The sequence below is a fragment of the Haliotis rufescens genome, unplaced genomic scaffold (assembly GCF_023055435.1).
Source record: "Haliotis rufescens isolate VD_foot unplaced genomic scaffold, xgHalRufe1.0.p SCAF_99, whole genome shotgun sequence".
Taxonomy (NCBI): Eukaryota; Metazoa; Mollusca; class Gastropoda; order Lepetellida; family Haliotidae; genus Haliotis; species Haliotis rufescens.
The window spans coordinates 996,378-1,013,892 of record NW_025964393.1 but is presented as its reverse complement, the minus strand read 5'-3'; the positions used below and the strand labels follow the sequence as shown (position 1 = coordinate 1,013,892).

The 17,515-nt window shown below is 42.7% G+C and overlaps 1 protein-coding gene and 1 long non-coding RNA gene across 2 annotated transcripts; both read right to left on the bottom strand.

Annotated features, from left to right (window-relative positions):
- Window positions 1–1,629: 1,629 nt before the first annotated feature.
- On the bottom strand, window positions 1,630–11,819 carry LOC124135232 (calcium-dependent protein kinase 31-like). Its single transcript, XM_048391794.1, has 6 exons — window positions 11,736–11,819; window positions 9,969–10,016; window positions 8,627–8,784; window positions 3,982–4,146; window positions 3,536–3,582; window positions 1,630–1,701 (listed from the first exon to the last, which is right to left on the bottom strand). Exons 2-6 carry the CDS (start codon window positions 10,010–10,012, stop codon window positions 1,666–1,668), a joined length of 450 nt encoding a protein of 149 aa, XP_048247751.1. The 5' UTR covers window positions 10,013–10,016; window positions 11,736–11,819; the 3' UTR covers window positions 1,630–1,665.
- A 1,034-nt stretch (window positions 11,820–12,853) lies between these two features.
- Window positions 12,854–14,985, bottom strand: LOC125377776. Its single transcript, XR_007219810.1, has 3 exons — window positions 14,926–14,985; window positions 14,392–14,440; window positions 12,854–13,141 (listed from the first exon to the last, which is right to left on the bottom strand). It is a non-coding gene; the product is annotated as an uncharacterized LOC125377776 (long non-coding RNA).
- Window positions 14,986–17,515: the final 2,530 nt, after the last annotated feature.

Genomic DNA, 17,515 nt, shown 5'->3' with positions numbered 1-17,515 from the left:
TACAATCTGACGATCCTGACGTCGGGCGGTGACTCTTGGTCTTCCACTACGCGGTCGGTCATCTGTTGTGTTGGTGGTCTGGTACCGTTGCTGGAGCCTGTATATGGTCCTTACGTGGACTTGAAATGTATTGGCTACCAAGGTCTTGGTGTCGCTGATTCTCTTGTCAATCTTGGCATGTGGTAGCAATTCAATAACGAACCAATGTTATCCGATCTGGCTGGATTTTTATTGGGCAAGAAATGGGGGAACGCATGTGCATTTCAGTTTGCACGGAACTCACGTTACCATGACCGTTGCCGTGATGCGTTTGGGCGATCGGTTTTATTGTCATCTGCTTTGTATTTTTATCATCAATTTCATTTTTCCGGACAACGTAATGGTAAATTTTAAAAAATAAAAAATTACCCAGATATTTAAATGACAACTTTTCATGCAATGTTACTTGGGGTGACGTTTCTTTTCCGGTTCAGTATATTAATGTTAAATATTCGTCAAAATGATATATAATCAATATTTACGGACCCTGCACTGTCATCAGTGTTATAAACAAATCTCAGCTGTGTGTAGGTCTCTGGCTATTCCCATGTTACCAGAAACTAATCATCATGAAGTCTTTGGTCAAAACTTGATCCTGGACCAGGCAACAGGAATTAACGGAGTGTCACTATCTCACATGGACTATCTCTGTGTGTTACTAGTTACTTCAACCAATGTCATTTATAAGCAATAGGCCGTGACCATGATAACTGTGTAATGGGTCATAAAAGCTTCACTTAGAACGTGATCGCAGTCTGTACTGCCGGGTCGAACTATCGCATCCCCACCTTGAGCGTTCTATGTAGAAACCATGAGTTGTGAGTGTGTGTGAGTGTGAGGGTGTGTGTGTGAGTGTGTGTGTGCGTGCGTGCGCACGCGTGTATGTGTGAGTGTGTGTGTGTGCGTGCGTTCGCACGCGTGTATGTGTGAGTGTGTGTATGTGTGTTTGTTAGTTAATGTGAGTGTGTGTGTATGTGATAGTGTGTATGAGTGTGTGAGTATGTGTGAATGTATGTGTGTATGTGTGTGTGCGTGTGAGTGAGTGTGTGTATGTGCGTGCGTGCGCACGCGTGTATGTGTGAGTGTGTGTGTGAGTGTGTATGTGTGTGTGCGTGCGTGCGCACGCGTGTATGTGTGAGTGTGTGTATGTGACGTGTGTGTGAGTGTGTCTGAGTGGGAGTGTGTTTGTGTGTTAGTGTGTGTGTGTACGGCGTGTGAGTGCAAGCGTAATTTAGTATGTCTGTGTGTTAGTGTGTGTGTGTGAGTGAGTGAGTCTGTGTGTGTTAGTGTTAGTAAGTGTGTTGGTGTGTTTGTTATTGATACGCATCCTGAAAACCTCCACACTTTGTAGAGTGTGTTGTCATAAATCCAAAACATGGAAGTATTGTAATTCTGATTTATAAAAAAACCCACAATTGGTGGCTTTCATTGTAGTATGTAAATGTTTTCTCATGTCCTATCTACGCAGATCCAGTGGTCCAAATATAGGGCCCTCACAACACCGGACCTTCGCACGTCATCAGCTCATCTTCATAGTCGAGCAACACAGTGGGACCCCTCCTACCCACTCTGACAAACAAAACACATTTGGAATGTCGATCACGATGTTTTATTTCACAGCGGACATCAGTTGGCGTGAGCTGTAACACAGTTGGTGTAGAGCTGAAACATACGAAGTGTTAACACGTCTCATAGTGACATAGTGAGTGGTTCACGCCTCTCCCAGACATATGGGTGGGGGAAGAGAGGGGGAGGGGGTTACTTGGGTTCATGGAAAAGTTACACGGAGAAAGTGGGGGGTCGGCATGAAAAAATAATAGTTTTTTTCAAATAATGTGGTAGAAATTTGAACATTTTGTGGGTACTGGTCATTAATTATAGGACGGGGTCATAAACAAATGTTACATTTGGGAAGGGGGTGGGGTTTGTGGGGGTAGTGTGTGTGTGCGGGGAGCGGGAGGGGGGGGGGGGGGGGGGGGGTTGAGGGTTGAGACACTATGATACTAGAGGATGCGCCCGTCATGGTTTATTCCCCCTGCAGTGTTTTATTGTACGATAACCAACCCCCACTCGTCGTATGTTTCTTAAATACGTTTTAATAAAACATATTCCTAAATGAAAATCGTTGTACTTTGTTATTCAATCTGTTGTGAAGTAATCATGAACGATGTATCTGGATCCAATGTGCTGAAAAGAATCCTTTTACCGGACACCTTCGCCATTTTGTCAGAGATGTATACGAGATATATCCTTAACCCTTGAAGATCCGGGGTAGAATAGGTCTTCAGCAACCCATGCTTGCCGTAAAAAGCGATTATGCTTGTCGTGAAAGGCGACTAACGGGATCGGGTGGTCAGGCTCGCTGACGTGGTTGCTACATGTCATCGATCGTGCATCGATGCTCATGATATTAATCACTGGATTGTCTGGTCCAGATTCGGTCATTTACAGACCACCGTCATATAGCTGGAATATTGCTGAGAGCGGCGTTAAACAACAAACAAACATGCCAGCGGGACAGAAAGCAGAATGAAAAGTAATGCATGACCATATATTGTCGTTCAATTTATTTATTTTTGCTGAGTGCGGCGTTAAACAACAAACCAACCAACCAACTTGGTGACGGAATTTCAGTTGCCATTCGTAAGTAAATGACGTTTTGGTTACCAAAGTTACCAAAATGACTACCTGTTGGTTGAGGTGTGGCCTCCTTGGTTGTAATTTATCAGATTGTTGCACACCATTATGGAATTTCTATTTTCAGGTCATTTTCGACGTTAGGTTTTAATTGTCGATGTTTATGATTGCCTTTTGATATTTATTTTGGATTTGTTATTACATTAAACCTAGATACACTCAGAGTTGACTTATCTGCTTCAAATAAACTTGGCAGACAGGTGATGATTGATCATTAAAATGTTTTATAGGTGTTCGGGCATCTAGGCCCATTTACACCTTGCCCATAATAAAGGTTTGCTAAGTACCTAGATCTTTTATAAAGTATCAATACTGCCACACGCTTTAATGTAAGCGAGAATGACATTCTGAATTGGTGAACAATATTCCTAGAACATAAAATACCAGACAATGAGAAGTCAATATTGAGAACTGTTAGAGACTCCACCATTGCCTTACGCTGATTAACATACTGTTGGTAATACAAAATGAGCTACATTATCAAGCTGATTACACACTGTACAATGTGCAGAAATGTCTTTATCAATAGCATTTAGATAAGCTCCAAGACCACAATGCCCAAGACGAAGTCTGGTTAAGAGAACATCCTCTCTCTGATTATTTCTAGTTATGTGTAATTTAGTGACAAAAGGATCGATGCCAAAGAGAATACGTCCTTTTAAAGGAAGATGCCCATCTCGGCTGCCATTTTGTTTTAGCATGGGTCATACTGACGGTGCCTAACTCTTCAGAAGAAGGTAAAATTGTTGGCAGATAGGTATCAGGGTATCACTCAAAAATGTATTGTTACATGACTTACGTTCATCATGTAGGTCCTGAACTCTGCGATCGAGATTTCCCCATTTCCTGCAATACATAAACCGTTGTCAAGGGTTACAGAGAGGGGAGACAACTCATATGTTCAGCCATTCCATCTGTTTTAGAGACTGTCAAGGCCAAAGTTTTCACATTTTCTGAAACTGGCGACAAAGTGAGAAACAATGAAGGACTATTTGTGTCCTGTGTTTTCATTTGAAGAAACCGAAATTTCCGAATTAGGGGGTAAAGACACGAAGCCGAACTGCTTTGGAAAGGTGGAATCTGATTGGATCAAGAACCTACAAATCCTTCACTTTGATTGGGCGTTAAGTACCTCAAGATTCATGTAATGTGACCTGTTATGGGTGTGTTCGCAGATCTACACGCAGAGAGGTATTGTCCCCCCCCCCTTCCTGTAACATAAAAGAGACATGAATGCACACCCACCGTCAGTGTCGAGATTTTTTGACCAAGCGACGAGGTCACTGTCGGTCAGACGCATGTCGTTGTTCATGTCGAAATTTTGGAAGAGGTAGCCGACAAAGTCGCGAACGTCGAGGTAGTGCCGATGCCATTGTAATGTAAACTCACTCTCTGTGATATTGCCGTTTTCTGAAACAACATAATGTTTTCGTTAAACCTAAGGCATAATTATCTTTCAAATATTTTCTGCACCAATATTATTCACTCATGATGCGTTCTGTGCTAAGTTAGTGTAAGAGAGAGAGAGAGCGAGAGCGAGAGAGAGAGAGAGAGAGAGAGAGAGAGAGAGAGAGAGAGAGAGAGAGAGAGAGAGAGAGAGAGTTGGTGACTAAGGAAGCTACGGTGTCGAATGGGGCCAGGGTATTTATCATTATGCATGTACAAATATCATACACTTGAATTCTTGTCAGACACAGAATACTGCTTCAAGGCACACAATGTCCTTTTACAACATACTATCAAGCATTTCCAGCAAACAGGTTTGTTTTGTGTAAAATTATATTATATTACCCATACGGGTCGAAGGATCGTGTGTAAACGCCTTCCGATAATTGCACATGTGCATTCAGCGATTCTCAATGTTGGGTGTTCATTTGAAGCCATAATACGTCACAACGCTTTACTGTTGAGTAAAAGCCGATATAACGTCATCCATTGTTCATCGCGACACACATTGATTACATCACGTCATCTGAACAGTAGGCATCCTTCAGTGAAGTGTACCTGCGATAAAGTACACTTTTTGAATTACGTCATAATGGACTGACGTCATGGCGCTGTTCAAGTTCCATCCTTGGTAACACCGTTCTTTCATTATTGTCATGCAAGATGGCGCATCCACGTCATAAACTTTACATTTTAAAACTAATCCCATATATGATATAGAACGGACAAATGTATCAGAGAAGGTAATTTTTAATCATTTATGTCCAAAGAAGGATTTTAATTAACGGCGGTAACTATAGTTTGTTCCAAGCACCTACGGTATTCGGTAATAACATCAACAGTTTAAATCATAAGTCCCAAGCACGAGAATCTGATGATGGCACACAAGTTCAGTAGCGTGTATGGACACCATGTGCGTTGACAACTGCCACACAACGCCTCCGCATGGACCTTGTGATTCTTGTGAACACGAAGACGACGCCATTGTTGCTGCAAAATGGTGCCAAGATCTTGCAAATTCTGTGGTTGGTTCTGGAGAGTGCGCAGACTTCTGCCAAGACCATCCCAGACGTGTTCGATGGGATTGAGGTCGGGAGACCTTGACTCCCCCATTCGTAAGGAAATTCCTTGTCAAAATTGCTGTGTGGGGTCTGGCATTGTCATGTTGGAAGATCAAACCTGGTCCATGTGCTGCCATAAAAGGCAGAAGTTCGGGTGCCAGTACCTGGTCGCGGTAAGCAGCAGCGTTGAGGTTTCCACGGATGACAAGAAGCCTGGAACGTGCATTGCCACAGAAAGCACCCCACACCATGACACTTCCGCCTCGAAATCTGTCAACTTCCTGTACACAACACTGGGCGTAACGTTCATGACGGCGCCTCCACACCCTCGCCCTACCATCAGCAAATCGAAGATTAAATCGGGATTCATCACTGAAGACGACTTGATTCCAATTCCTCTGAGTCCATCGTAAGTGCCGCTGTGCCCACAACTGAGGTTGACGTCTGTGTAATGCAGTATGGCCGTAGTGCTTGAAGGTGAGCAGTTCTCAGACGGTTTCGAACAGTTTGCGCTAAACCCCTAAACAGTTCATTTCTGGTTGATGTAGCCGTCAAAAATCGGTTACGGAGGTGACGTAAGACAATCTGACGATCCTCTGCATGTGACGTCACACGTGGTCAACCTGGCCGAGGGCGATCAGCGGTGGTACCCGTTTGCTGTAGACGCGTCTGTAAATCATGAACAGTCCGTCGACTACAACGGTTAATTTATTACCCATCGTCCTTGAGACTTCAGCTACGGACGTTCCCGTCTGCAACATGCCAATGGCACGTTCACGTTGCACATTTGAAAGGCGTGGCATGACAAATGGCCGTAAAGACTTTTGTTTTCTTGTGTTTTTCTTTTTTTTGTTAATGACTGCTAAGAAGTATGGCTGAAAACACGTGCGGTATTATGGCCACGTGACCAGTTGCACGTGAAAAAACACTTTTGCCATGATGATTTTGATCGATTCACCTGCACCTGTGTTATCTGAAGACAATACGTGGCCATTACTGTTTAAATACACAATAAGGGCCAACAATGATAACTGGTCAAAATGTTAAAATTTTAGGATTGTGAGTGAGTGAGTGAGTTTGATTTTACGCCGCTTTTAGCAATATTCCAGCAATATCACGGAGGGGGACACCAGAAATGGGCTTCACACATTGCACCCATGTCGGGAATCGAACCCGGGTCTTCAGCGTGACGAGCAAACGCTTTAACCAACAGGCTACACGACCGCCCCTTAGGATTGTGAAGTTTGTAATTTGGTTCAGTATATTTGAATAATATTACGTGGGAAGAAATATGTCAAGATGATGTCAGTCATATATCATGCCGCAGGCATCTCCCAAACATACATACACCATTGTGCCCGTGCCAAAGCAGTCTGAAACTGTCCGAGGCGGGCGTTGGTGCTCTAGGAATTATGTCTGTCTCTGGGTAAGGGAAAGAGCATCTTCACGAGGCAAGTGAGTTAACTGACTATAAAAGTCCAGTTTCCACCCTTGCCGAACTGGGCTGCAGGTGTAGAGTTATATTTTGGCTGGACTAACGTGCCTATGCATAGTCCAATCAAAATCGCGCACCGAAATCGAAAACCGGTTCGTAAACTGTCATGCAGATTTTGTGTCGATTGCAGGATTTGCACAGCATGTGCACCGTCAACTCGTTGTCAAACAGATATTTTCCAAATCTTTTCAAGTTTTCAATCAAGGTCCTCACGTGATTCGATGTACTTCGCGATGTAAGACTCGTTTGATCACAATATAGATCTTGATTGTCGATCATATCCTCTTGACTGGGCGCCGCCATTTTGTTTGAAGCAAACGCAAGTGATACGAGAGGTGGAATCTGATTGATCCATAGGAGAGGCATAGAAGGGACATAACTCGTAACAGCCACTGGTGACGCTAGGATCGTGCCCAGGAATTCCAGCCTGATTCGGCAAGGGTTTTAACTGGACTTTTAAAGTCAGTTAACTCTCTTGCCTCGGGAAGATGCTGAATGAGCAATCCTTGATAGGTTTCATAACCACCTGTTAGTCAGCATACGGCATTTAGCAACATACTAAAGTCAAGCAAAACGGCCGCTGTTGGAGTCACGTGATTAAATTGAAGCAAATTAATATGAAAACTTAAATTTAAAAATTCCACTTATTGTTGTATAAGATTATGGGTAAACAAACAATGTAATATGACCTATTCAAATAATAAAACATCCCATTTTAGTGGTGTATTATTATGTCTCAAACGTAAAATATGCCTCTTAACGTGAGGGTGCAGGCAATTAGGTGGAAGAGCCCGACAATGAGACCTGTTCGAGGATTTTAAGTTTACGTAACTGGTCATTACAGATTTGATTTTAAACCCAGCTTCAATATAACATGAGGTTAGTCTTAAAGTCGGCCTCTTTGAAAAGTAATAAAGTTTGCTCTACCCCCATGTGTTGTGTAATAAAGTATTGTTTTGCCCTGAACTATCATGACGTCAAAGCTCACTGACGCAAGCAGCAAAACTATACTTTATACACTACACATGGGGTAGAGCAGTCTTTATTCTTAATTATATTTCTATTATCTACTCAAGACTCAGAATTATCTGTTTCTCGTAGCTCGTTGATTATTCTCTAAATATCCAGACTATCAAATGGCCAGTCCCTTCTTGAGATGCGATCAACATTGGCAAAATACAGTCTTGGGTCCCTTGCCGTTATTTGAGGGTTTACGGTACTGCCCCTACTAGGAAATAGGATGTCAAATTGACTGATTGATGACGATTTAGGTAAGACATGGTTGATGGAAACTATATTTGTTACCAATATGCCAGCTGTATCAAAATGGCCTGAAAATAATTGAGGGTCAGGTATGGAATCCAAGAAGGGACATTGTCGCATTGTCGCCCTCAGGGAAACAAGCGAAAAGTATTAAAATTAACCAAAGCGCAACAATGCGACAACGCGACAACGCGACATTTTGGCCATTTGTTGCATTGTCGCGCTTTGAATGATATTTTTTATATTACCAAAGGGCGATTACGTCCCTTTAAAGATTTCATATTCAGGCAAACCAATGACAGAAAGCTTGAGCAACGACGCGAAATTGGCCATGGCACCGAGCTTAACCACGCGATGAACTTCAATCGGTAAGAGGCGACTATCGGGATCGGGTGGTCAGACTTGCTGACTTGCTTGATGCAGGTCATCCAAATTGTGTGGATCGATGCTCATGATATCAATCACTGGATTGTCTGCTCCAGACTCGATTATTTACAGACCGCCGTCATATAGCAGGAATATTGCCGAGTGCGACGTAAAACAACAAATCAACCGACACTTCAGTCGACTCTTGCAACAAGCATAGGTTACAGGGCACCGATTCTTATCATAATGATTATCCTACTGTCAAGGTCATATCCGGCGACGAAGTGCTGGACCTCGGTTGGCTCCACAATGCCGTCGCCATCTTTGTCAATGTCGGAGATGACGTTGCTGACCACCTGGCTCGACAGTAGATCGTCATGATTGGTGTGGATGCAGGAGTGGTTGTGGCCATGTTTTCTGCAGGCAGAAAAGCCCCCGATAAGTTGGGGCTTCTTTCAAAATTATTCCAGTTCTAAAGTGGGCTGGAGGAAATGTGAATGCAAACGTGCCCAAGACGTTTCCCACGAACGGGTAATGGTGCGGACAACCAACTGCATCTGATCTGATATACTAGTTTATACCACCCACCCATAAACTGCACCTGATCTGATAAATAATTAAGACAATGTACCCATAAACTGCATCTGATCTGATATACTAGTTTATACCATCCACCCATTAACTGCACCTGATCTGATAAATGATTTAGACAATGTACCGATAAACGGCACCTGATCTGATATACTAGTTTATACCATCCACCCATAAACTGCACCTGATCTGATAAATGATTTAGACAATGTACCCATAAACTGCACCTGATCTGATATACTAGTTTATACCACTTACCAATAAACTGCACCTGATCTGATATACTAGTTTATCATCTAAAACTGGCTCCCACAGGAGATATCTCTTGGATGAGATCAAGCGATATCTACACTTTAGATATCGCTGCAATGAAATTACATCACAATGCTTTGCAGACCATTGTGACATCACTGGTTACCATGACGTCACAATCAAATGACATCACTAATGGCTCTGCTACTGAAGCTGTTTGCATTACTTTTTATACCGAAGACACTGCTAATTACTGTCTACAAATTGAAAAAGTTGAAAGAATGATGATAAATAAAATATTACCCTCGTGTCTTTTGATATCAAATATATCAACACTCGTTGATAAAAGTGGCAAATATCCTCGGCAAGCCTCGGACGTTTTCCACTTTTATCAACTCGTGTTGATATATTTGATATCAAAAGACACTCGGGTGAGATTCTCTATTTATACCACTTACCCATAAACTGCACCTGATCTGATATACTAGTTTATACCACTTACACATAAACTGCATCTTATCTGACATACTAGTTCAGACAATGTACCCATAAACTGCACCTGACCTGATATACCAGTTTATACCACCCATAAACTGCATCTGACCAGATAATCCAGCATATACCACGCACCTACAAGCGGCATCTGATATGCTAGCTTATACCAGTCATCTATAAACTGCATCTCATATGAGATATAGCTTATACCACACGCAGATAAACTGCATCTGATCTGATATTCTATAGCTTATACCACTCACCCATAAACTGCTACAGATCCGATTAGAACAAGGAAAGCTATCATGATTCTGAAAAATAATAAAATGGAGTTTGAGTTTGAACATTATTTATAGTAAATGGAACAGATTCATAGCATCCAGTACACCTGGTGTTGGGGGAGTTTGATAGCGCCTAGTAGATACAGAAGGTAACAGGTCTGGACAGCGCACCTGGTGTTGGGGAGTTTGATAGCGCCTTGTAGATACAGAAGGGGAGTTTGATAGCGCCCAGTTGATACAGAAGGTAACAGGTCTGGACAGCGCACCTGGTGTTGGGGGAGTTTGATAGCGCCTAGTAGTTACAGAAGGTAACAGGTCTGGACATAGCACCTGGTGTTGGGGAGTTTGACAGCGCCCAGTTGATACAGAAGGTAACAGGTCTGGACATAGCACCTGGCGTTGGGGAATTTGATAGCGCCCAGTAGATACAGAAGGTAACAGGTCTGGACATAGCACCAGGTGTTAGGGAGTTTGATAGCGCCTAGTAGATACAGAAGGTAACAGGTCTGGACAGCGCACCTGGTGTTGGGGAGTTTGACAGCGCCTGGTAGATACAGAAGGTAACAGGTCTGGACAGCGCACCTGGTGTTGGGGAGTTTGATAGCGCCTGGTAGATACAGAAGGTAACAGGTCTGGACAGCGCACCTGGTGTTGGAGAGTTTGATAGCGCCCAGTAGATACAGAAGGTAACAGGTCTGGACAGAGCACCTGGTGTTGGGTGAGTTTGATAGCGCCTGGTAGATACAGACGGTAACAGATCTGGACAGAGCACCTGGTGTTGGGGGAGTTTGATAGCGCCTAGTAGATACTGCCCTTTATATGATGATGTGAGAGAGATATTTAGAGATTCGTTAGATACAACTATCCTACCTTACCAACTGAACCGTGAAGATCCGGGGTAGAATGGGTCTTCAGCAACCCATGCTTGCCGTAAAAGGCGACTATGCTTGTCGTAAGAGGCGACTAACGGGATCGAGTGGTCAGGCTCGCTGACTTGGTTGATGCATGTCATCGATCCCAATTGTGTTGATCGATGCTCATGATGTCAATTACTTGATTGTCTGGTCCAGACTCGATCATTTACAGACCGCCGTCATATAGAAGGAATATTGCAGAGTGCGGCGTTAAACAAGAAACAAACAAACAAACAAACAAAGGATCACCTGCTGGAGAGGTTTGTCATTAACGATAGGTACAGTAACAGGCAAGCGTTGGTGTTGCACAAAGCAATATTGGCGCTTAGACTGGGCAAGTGGGCCGGAACAGCGCTAAGATGATCGTAACTCCCATACTTTAACATAGGCTTACAATAGTCTTAACGCTAAGATCGCTTTGTGCAAGTGGGCCGGAACAGAACACCTGGGCCCACTTACACAAAGCGATCTTAGCGCTAAGATGATCGTAACTCCCATACTTTAGCATAGGCTTACAATAGTCTTAACGCTAAGATCGCTTTGTGCAAGTGGGCCCTGGTCTCCCTGTGGGGATTCCGGGTTAAATAGGTCTCCATCAACCTATGCTGGTCTTCTCATGGGCATTCCGGGTTAGAATAGGTCCTCAGCAACCCATGCTGGGCCCACTTGCACAAAGCGATTTTAGCGCTAAGATGATCGTAACTCCCATACTTTAGCATAGGCTTACAATAGTCTTAACGCTAAGATCGCTTTGTGCAAGTGGGCCCAGGATGAGGTATTGACAAGAAAAGTTAAGATTCGCCACATAGCGGCATTGAAACATCAGTAACTATACCTGGAGGAGGAGAAGTACAGCTAGTGTTCCACAAGGCTGTCTGGCTGATACTACCGACAAGCGGGCGCGTTACTTCTCATTTAAAGTGTGAAGATGCGAAGGAGTGTCGTTTTAAAAAGTAAACATTTGTGCAGACTTTATACACCTGTGTCTTTCACAGAGTTGTCACTTTAATTTGGATCGCGTTGAAGTCTAAAATATGCGTGTGATAGAGGCAAGGTCACGACAACTATGCAGTGTCACTATTTGAGACGGATCTTCTGTTATTTGGTTCTCCATATATGGAAACATACTCTAAATTTTAGAAACATTTTTTCCCCGTGGGATCTCCACTGATGTTTATCGGATAGAGCGTCGGCCCGAGGAGCGGAAGGTCGGTGATTCAATTCCTAGCACGTCATACCAAAAGATGTTAAACGATGGTACTTGTTGTTATCCTGTCTGGCGCTCGGCATTAAGGGGCTAAGGCAAGGACGTCAGTGTACTGTGTCTGAGTAGGGTATTCATGTTAAACTGCGGCATGGTATCTCAGTGGGCTAGCACTGTAAATCGGCATCAGTCCGGACGAGTACAGCCAGCCACACATACTCAACGCACGCACGCGCGCGAGTGTGTGAATGCACGTGGCTATATACGTGCAATAATCTTGAACGCCATGTCATACCCATTTCACCTCACCTCAACCTTTCCCGCTGAATCAGGTAACAGAACACCTCGGGTCTCTTCCAAGACACATGTAGAAGGAATGGATGACATTCCCACAGCGTCTAAGCTTCAGTATATAAGTGGCGGACATTTCTAAATTTGACCCATTAGTGACAAACATTTGGTCCGATGCAAGTACCTATTTTGACTTGTACCATGTGTTCCCGGGTGAAATAATTGACTTGCCTTTGCATGTGTTTGTGATGGATGTCACCGCTCTACCACTAGGCCACGGAGGCGGTCCTTTAAACAATAAAATTCTTAGATAAAATGTTTTGTATAACAAATCTAACCATCAGTTTTTATTGCACATTTGGGTGTACCTACATATAATAGCAAACAATTAAAAATTACAAACAAATTGTTGATAAAACTGTAAATTATTAGAAATAATACATAACCACATACCACCTTATAACGGTTATCAAATCAAATAGTTGAATTTAAAGTTTTATATATATAATACACATGTATTCACACTAATGGTCTGTCATGCAAGCAAGTTATTTTGGCTGAATGACCTCGAACTTTGGTATCCGAGGGGACCTCTGGGTATTGGCGTCCTTGACTGGATTGGGGTTGATTGACTGCGCTTTTCCGGTTGACCTATTGATGCGCCTCATCACCATGTGCTTCAGTTCCTCGTGGCTCAGAGGGGGAGGCCGGTTTCTTCACTTATCTCATTCATGTCCTCATCTTCCCTACAAATACATGTCAGCATGAGACCCGTGAAGATCCGGGATAGAATAGGTCTTCAGCAACCCCTTTTTGCTCTAAAAGGCGACTATGCTTGTCGTAAGAGGCGACTAACGGGATCGGGTGGTCAGGCTCGCTGATATGGTTGATACATGTCATCGATCCTAAGTGCGTCGATGATCGATGCTCATGATATTAATCACTGGATTGTCTGGTCCAGATTCCATTATTTACAGACCGCCGTCATATAGCTGGAATATTGCCGAGAGCGGCGTTAAACAACAAACAAACAAACAAACAAACAAACATGTCAGCATGACAGAAAAGCAGAATGTAAAACAATGCATGACCACAAATTGTCGTTCAATTTATTTATTTATTTTACATCTTTGAAACTGTGTACGGAACTGAAGATGAGTCCCTATCTCTTGGGTGAGTGAATGTTGTTTTAGGCCACATCAACAATTTTGCAGTTCTTCTCAGAAATAATCAATGGAAACAAAGGTTCAACTAAAATTGGTGTTTTTTTAGGCCGCTAAAAAAGATCGTGGGAAAGTACCTATCTAAATCCTTAAGACTGTGTTTGTGACGGGGATGGAACTAACTACCCAAGAACTGGAGAAGCTATTGTGACGATGTTATTGGAGGGATTACTTACCCAAGACCTGGAGACACATTGCCTGATAGAACTTTTGAGATGTTGCACATTGTACAACACATCACTCACCAATATACAGACATATTGCCTGATAGAACTGTTTAGATGTGGCACATTGTACCACACATAACTCACCCATATACAGACACATTGCCTGATAGAACTAGTCAGATGTTGCACATTGTACCACACATCACCCACCCATATACAGACACATTGGAGACTAGAACTTTTGAGATGTTGCACATTGTACTACACATCACCCACCCATATACCGACACATTGGGGACTAGAACTTTTGAGATGTTGCACATTGTACCACACATCACTCACCAATATACAGACACATTGGAGACTAGAACTTTTGAGATGTTGCACATTGTACCACACATCACTCACCAATATACAGACATATTGAAGACTAGAACTGTTGAGATGTTGCACATTGTACAACACATCACCCACCCATATACAGACACATTTCCTGATAGTAGTGTTATGATGTTGCACATTGTACCACACATCACTCACCCATATACAGACACATTGCCTGATAGAACTATTGAGATGTTGCACATTGTACCACATAACACTCACCCATATACCGACGCAGTTCCGAGTAGAAGGAGGAGGGCTATCATGGTTGCTGAAACAGGTGAGGAACATCAGTCTATCACTCTTCTCATTGTACACCCACAGAACTGTGACCGCCGTGAACATGAGTGTCATAGTAAAATGTCTGCAGTGGTTGTATGCAAGTGTGGTAAAAAAGGGGATGACAGGGTCTGGGTATACACAAGAACTAGCAAGTGTTGACCGTAAACGTGGTGTGAGAAGAGGTGGATGGGTCTGGGTATGTACAAGAACTAGCAAGTGTTGACCGTAAACGTGGTGTTAGCAGAGGTGGCGGGGTCTGGGTATGTACAAGAACTAGCAAGTGTTGACCGTAAACGTTGTGTTAGAAGAGGTGGATGGGTCTGGGTATGTACAAGAATTAGCAAGTGTTAGGGGAGGTGACAGGGTCTGGGTATATACGAGAACCAGAAAAAGGTTGTATTAACAGTACAATAGTTGTAGGTATGCAAGCATCGAGTTAACATGAAAGGTTTTCTCACTACTTTCATACATTACCTGTTGAAGTGTTCAAGCGGGATCTTCCACTAGAAGTGTTATCTCTTATATAAAGTCTTGCAAAGGGAGTGGTGCAGATGGAGTACCTTAATTAATTCACAGCAGATTTAACACAGCATGTTAGGTAAGGACTCCATGTTTAGATAGAAGAAAATGTTGAATCCCAAACTATGTAGTGGGTCACGTAGGATGTGTACAAGAAGTATCTGGGGATTTATTCTACGCATGTACCCATCGTTATTCCGATATTCCTGTTGTAGAACTATTAGACCCGAGTATCGTCTTGTTGGGGTCTCGTCCCCAGCAACATTGGAGAGGCGACTCAGTGCATCGGGGTGTCAGGCCCGATGCTACCACGTCATCGTATCATGTCTGCGAGGGACGTTGATCATAATACCAAATACCGATTTGTCTGGTCCAGCCTCGGCAATTACACGCCGTCGTCATATATTTAGAATATTGTCGAGTGCGGCGTGAAAAAAACTAAAAGAAAGAGTATCTAAATCAACATTGCTAGAAGCGCTTGTCGTATCTCTAAGACGTGGCCATTCGGTGGCTGAGTTCTGTTGGAAATGCTAGAAAACTGCTTTTCTGGCTTCATTTAATAAATACGAGTCAAAGGACTATAAAAAGAGCATATATTAAAATATCGCGAATTGCCCTAATCTAACTTGTCCTAACTGGCACTGTGATTACGCTCAAAATGTACTTTTACAGGTAAAATGATGATAAACTTCGAAAATATTCGTGTGTTGTCATGCATGTATGAAATGGCCTATAACCTGAGATAATTACCTAACACCTGTCCCCAGGTGATGACCTCACACCGTCCCGTGCATTCTCCCAGGTGCACATGTCACCGAGTTGGGGGTGGTCTCAAAATATTGCTGTTATTGTACTTAATTGACATGTGCGTAGGTAGGGTAGCAATTTAGGATATATATTGCATTAAATTTGCTTGGAAACAAATGACCTCATGATGGAATAGTTAAGAGCTACGAAACGGGATGCGTATTGAAAGGTTGCGGTTTTGGAATCCAGAAGTATTTGTTGTTCTACAGATGATTTCTTGAGGTTGCATTTATCTCCGCTGATGACGTATATGAATCTGTACTTTTGAATGTCGTGTTATGTCTTGCCACGAACTCTTTACACTTGGCCAAAATGGGCACAAGAGGGTTGAACTCACAATGTCTGACTGGCGTACGTAACACAACGTAACCGTGTTGTGCCGCCAGCACATATGTCGTGTTCTTATTCCGCCGATTTTTTCTACATGAGTTGAACTTTCGTTTGATATGGTCTGAAACCGACGATGTCATATATTCCTGTATGGTCGCCTTCAGTCTACTCATGGTTTGGGCGACAGTATCTGATTCCCAGACGTTATATTAACTGTCGTTACCCATGACAATGACACTGGCGTTGTTTAAAATGGGGAATAGCTGAAATTCCAACCATTCTATGAACAAATCACCTCCTATAATTTCCTCATGAAATTCATCAGTTTTCTTTTTCGCCTCGAAAACTAGCACACATCCATCAATAAGTCCCATATCATGGGTTGCAGCGTGTAAAACAATGACACGATTACCTTTATCTGATGGTACCATGGGTGCTTTTCCACATGTAGTCAGTGGCATGATTCATCAAGGTAAATTATCTGGACGCCGTGACTGTGATAGTTATAAATGGTTCGGAGATAATGTGACCTCATAAACAGGATGGAATATTTTCCCCTGAAAAGTGCTCTGACATTGCCATGCTCAGTGTATCGAAATTCCATCTCTTGGAGGGCAATAGTTAATGCAGTTGACATTAATTGTATCTTTAATTCCTCCCTGATTCTACTACAAGTCAGGGTTACCTTCTGCTCATAAAGCTTGTACACTATACGCCTAATCACCCTGTATCACAGCTATCTACTATCCTCTTACGTCCCAGTTTTGTTTTTGAGACCACCCCTATACCTGTTTTGTTTTATTTATCATACCGTAGGCTTGATGGTATGAACTGAAAACCCAATAACTTGGGCAGTTCGGTAATTCAACCTATCTGAATTAATAAATGATTTCCCTCTATCTCTCTAAGTGTAAAGAACTTGTATACATTTCCCATTACAGATCGTGTACCATGGTTATGGCTGTGCAAGTGTTATGTAACATGCTTCATGGGAGCAATGTTAACAAAACAAACGCATCGTCATTTTGTCATTTTAGAATTTTCTTAAAATGATTTTTGTGTGTGGATTAGATGTTTTATGAAGACTACATTATACTTTCTTTCGAATTTGTCTTCTTTTAACTTGTCGATAGGACTCCTTGTGACTGAAATACTTCAAACCACAGGTAGGGCGATCTGTAGTTACTCCATATTTCAATAACAACTTTCTGTGAAAAATTATATCCTTATTTAACAGGCAAAAGCAGTTTTCTGCCATTTCCGACCGTACTTTAACAAGTGTTGAAAGCACTCGTGGTGTTAGAGGAGATGACGAGGTTGGGTATATACAAGAACTAGCAAGTATTGACAGTACACGTGGTGTTAGAGGAGGTGACGAGGGCTGGGTATATACAAGAACTAGCAAGTG

Bases quoted from the DNA above. Each gene is read 5' to 3' on its own strand.
- LOC124135232 (XM_048391794.1), bottom strand. From the start codon at position 10,012: ATGATAGCTTTCCTTGTTCTAATCGGATCTGTAGCAGTTTATGG. The intron at 4,147-8,626 runs GTAGGATAATCA...ATGTTGTTTCAG, and splicing joins CGCCGGATATGACCTTGACA to AAAACGGCAATATCACAGAG. The intron at 3,583-3,981 runs GTGGGTGTGCAT...TATGTATTGCAG, and splicing joins AAAAAATCTCGACACTGACG to GAAATGGGGAAATCTCGATC.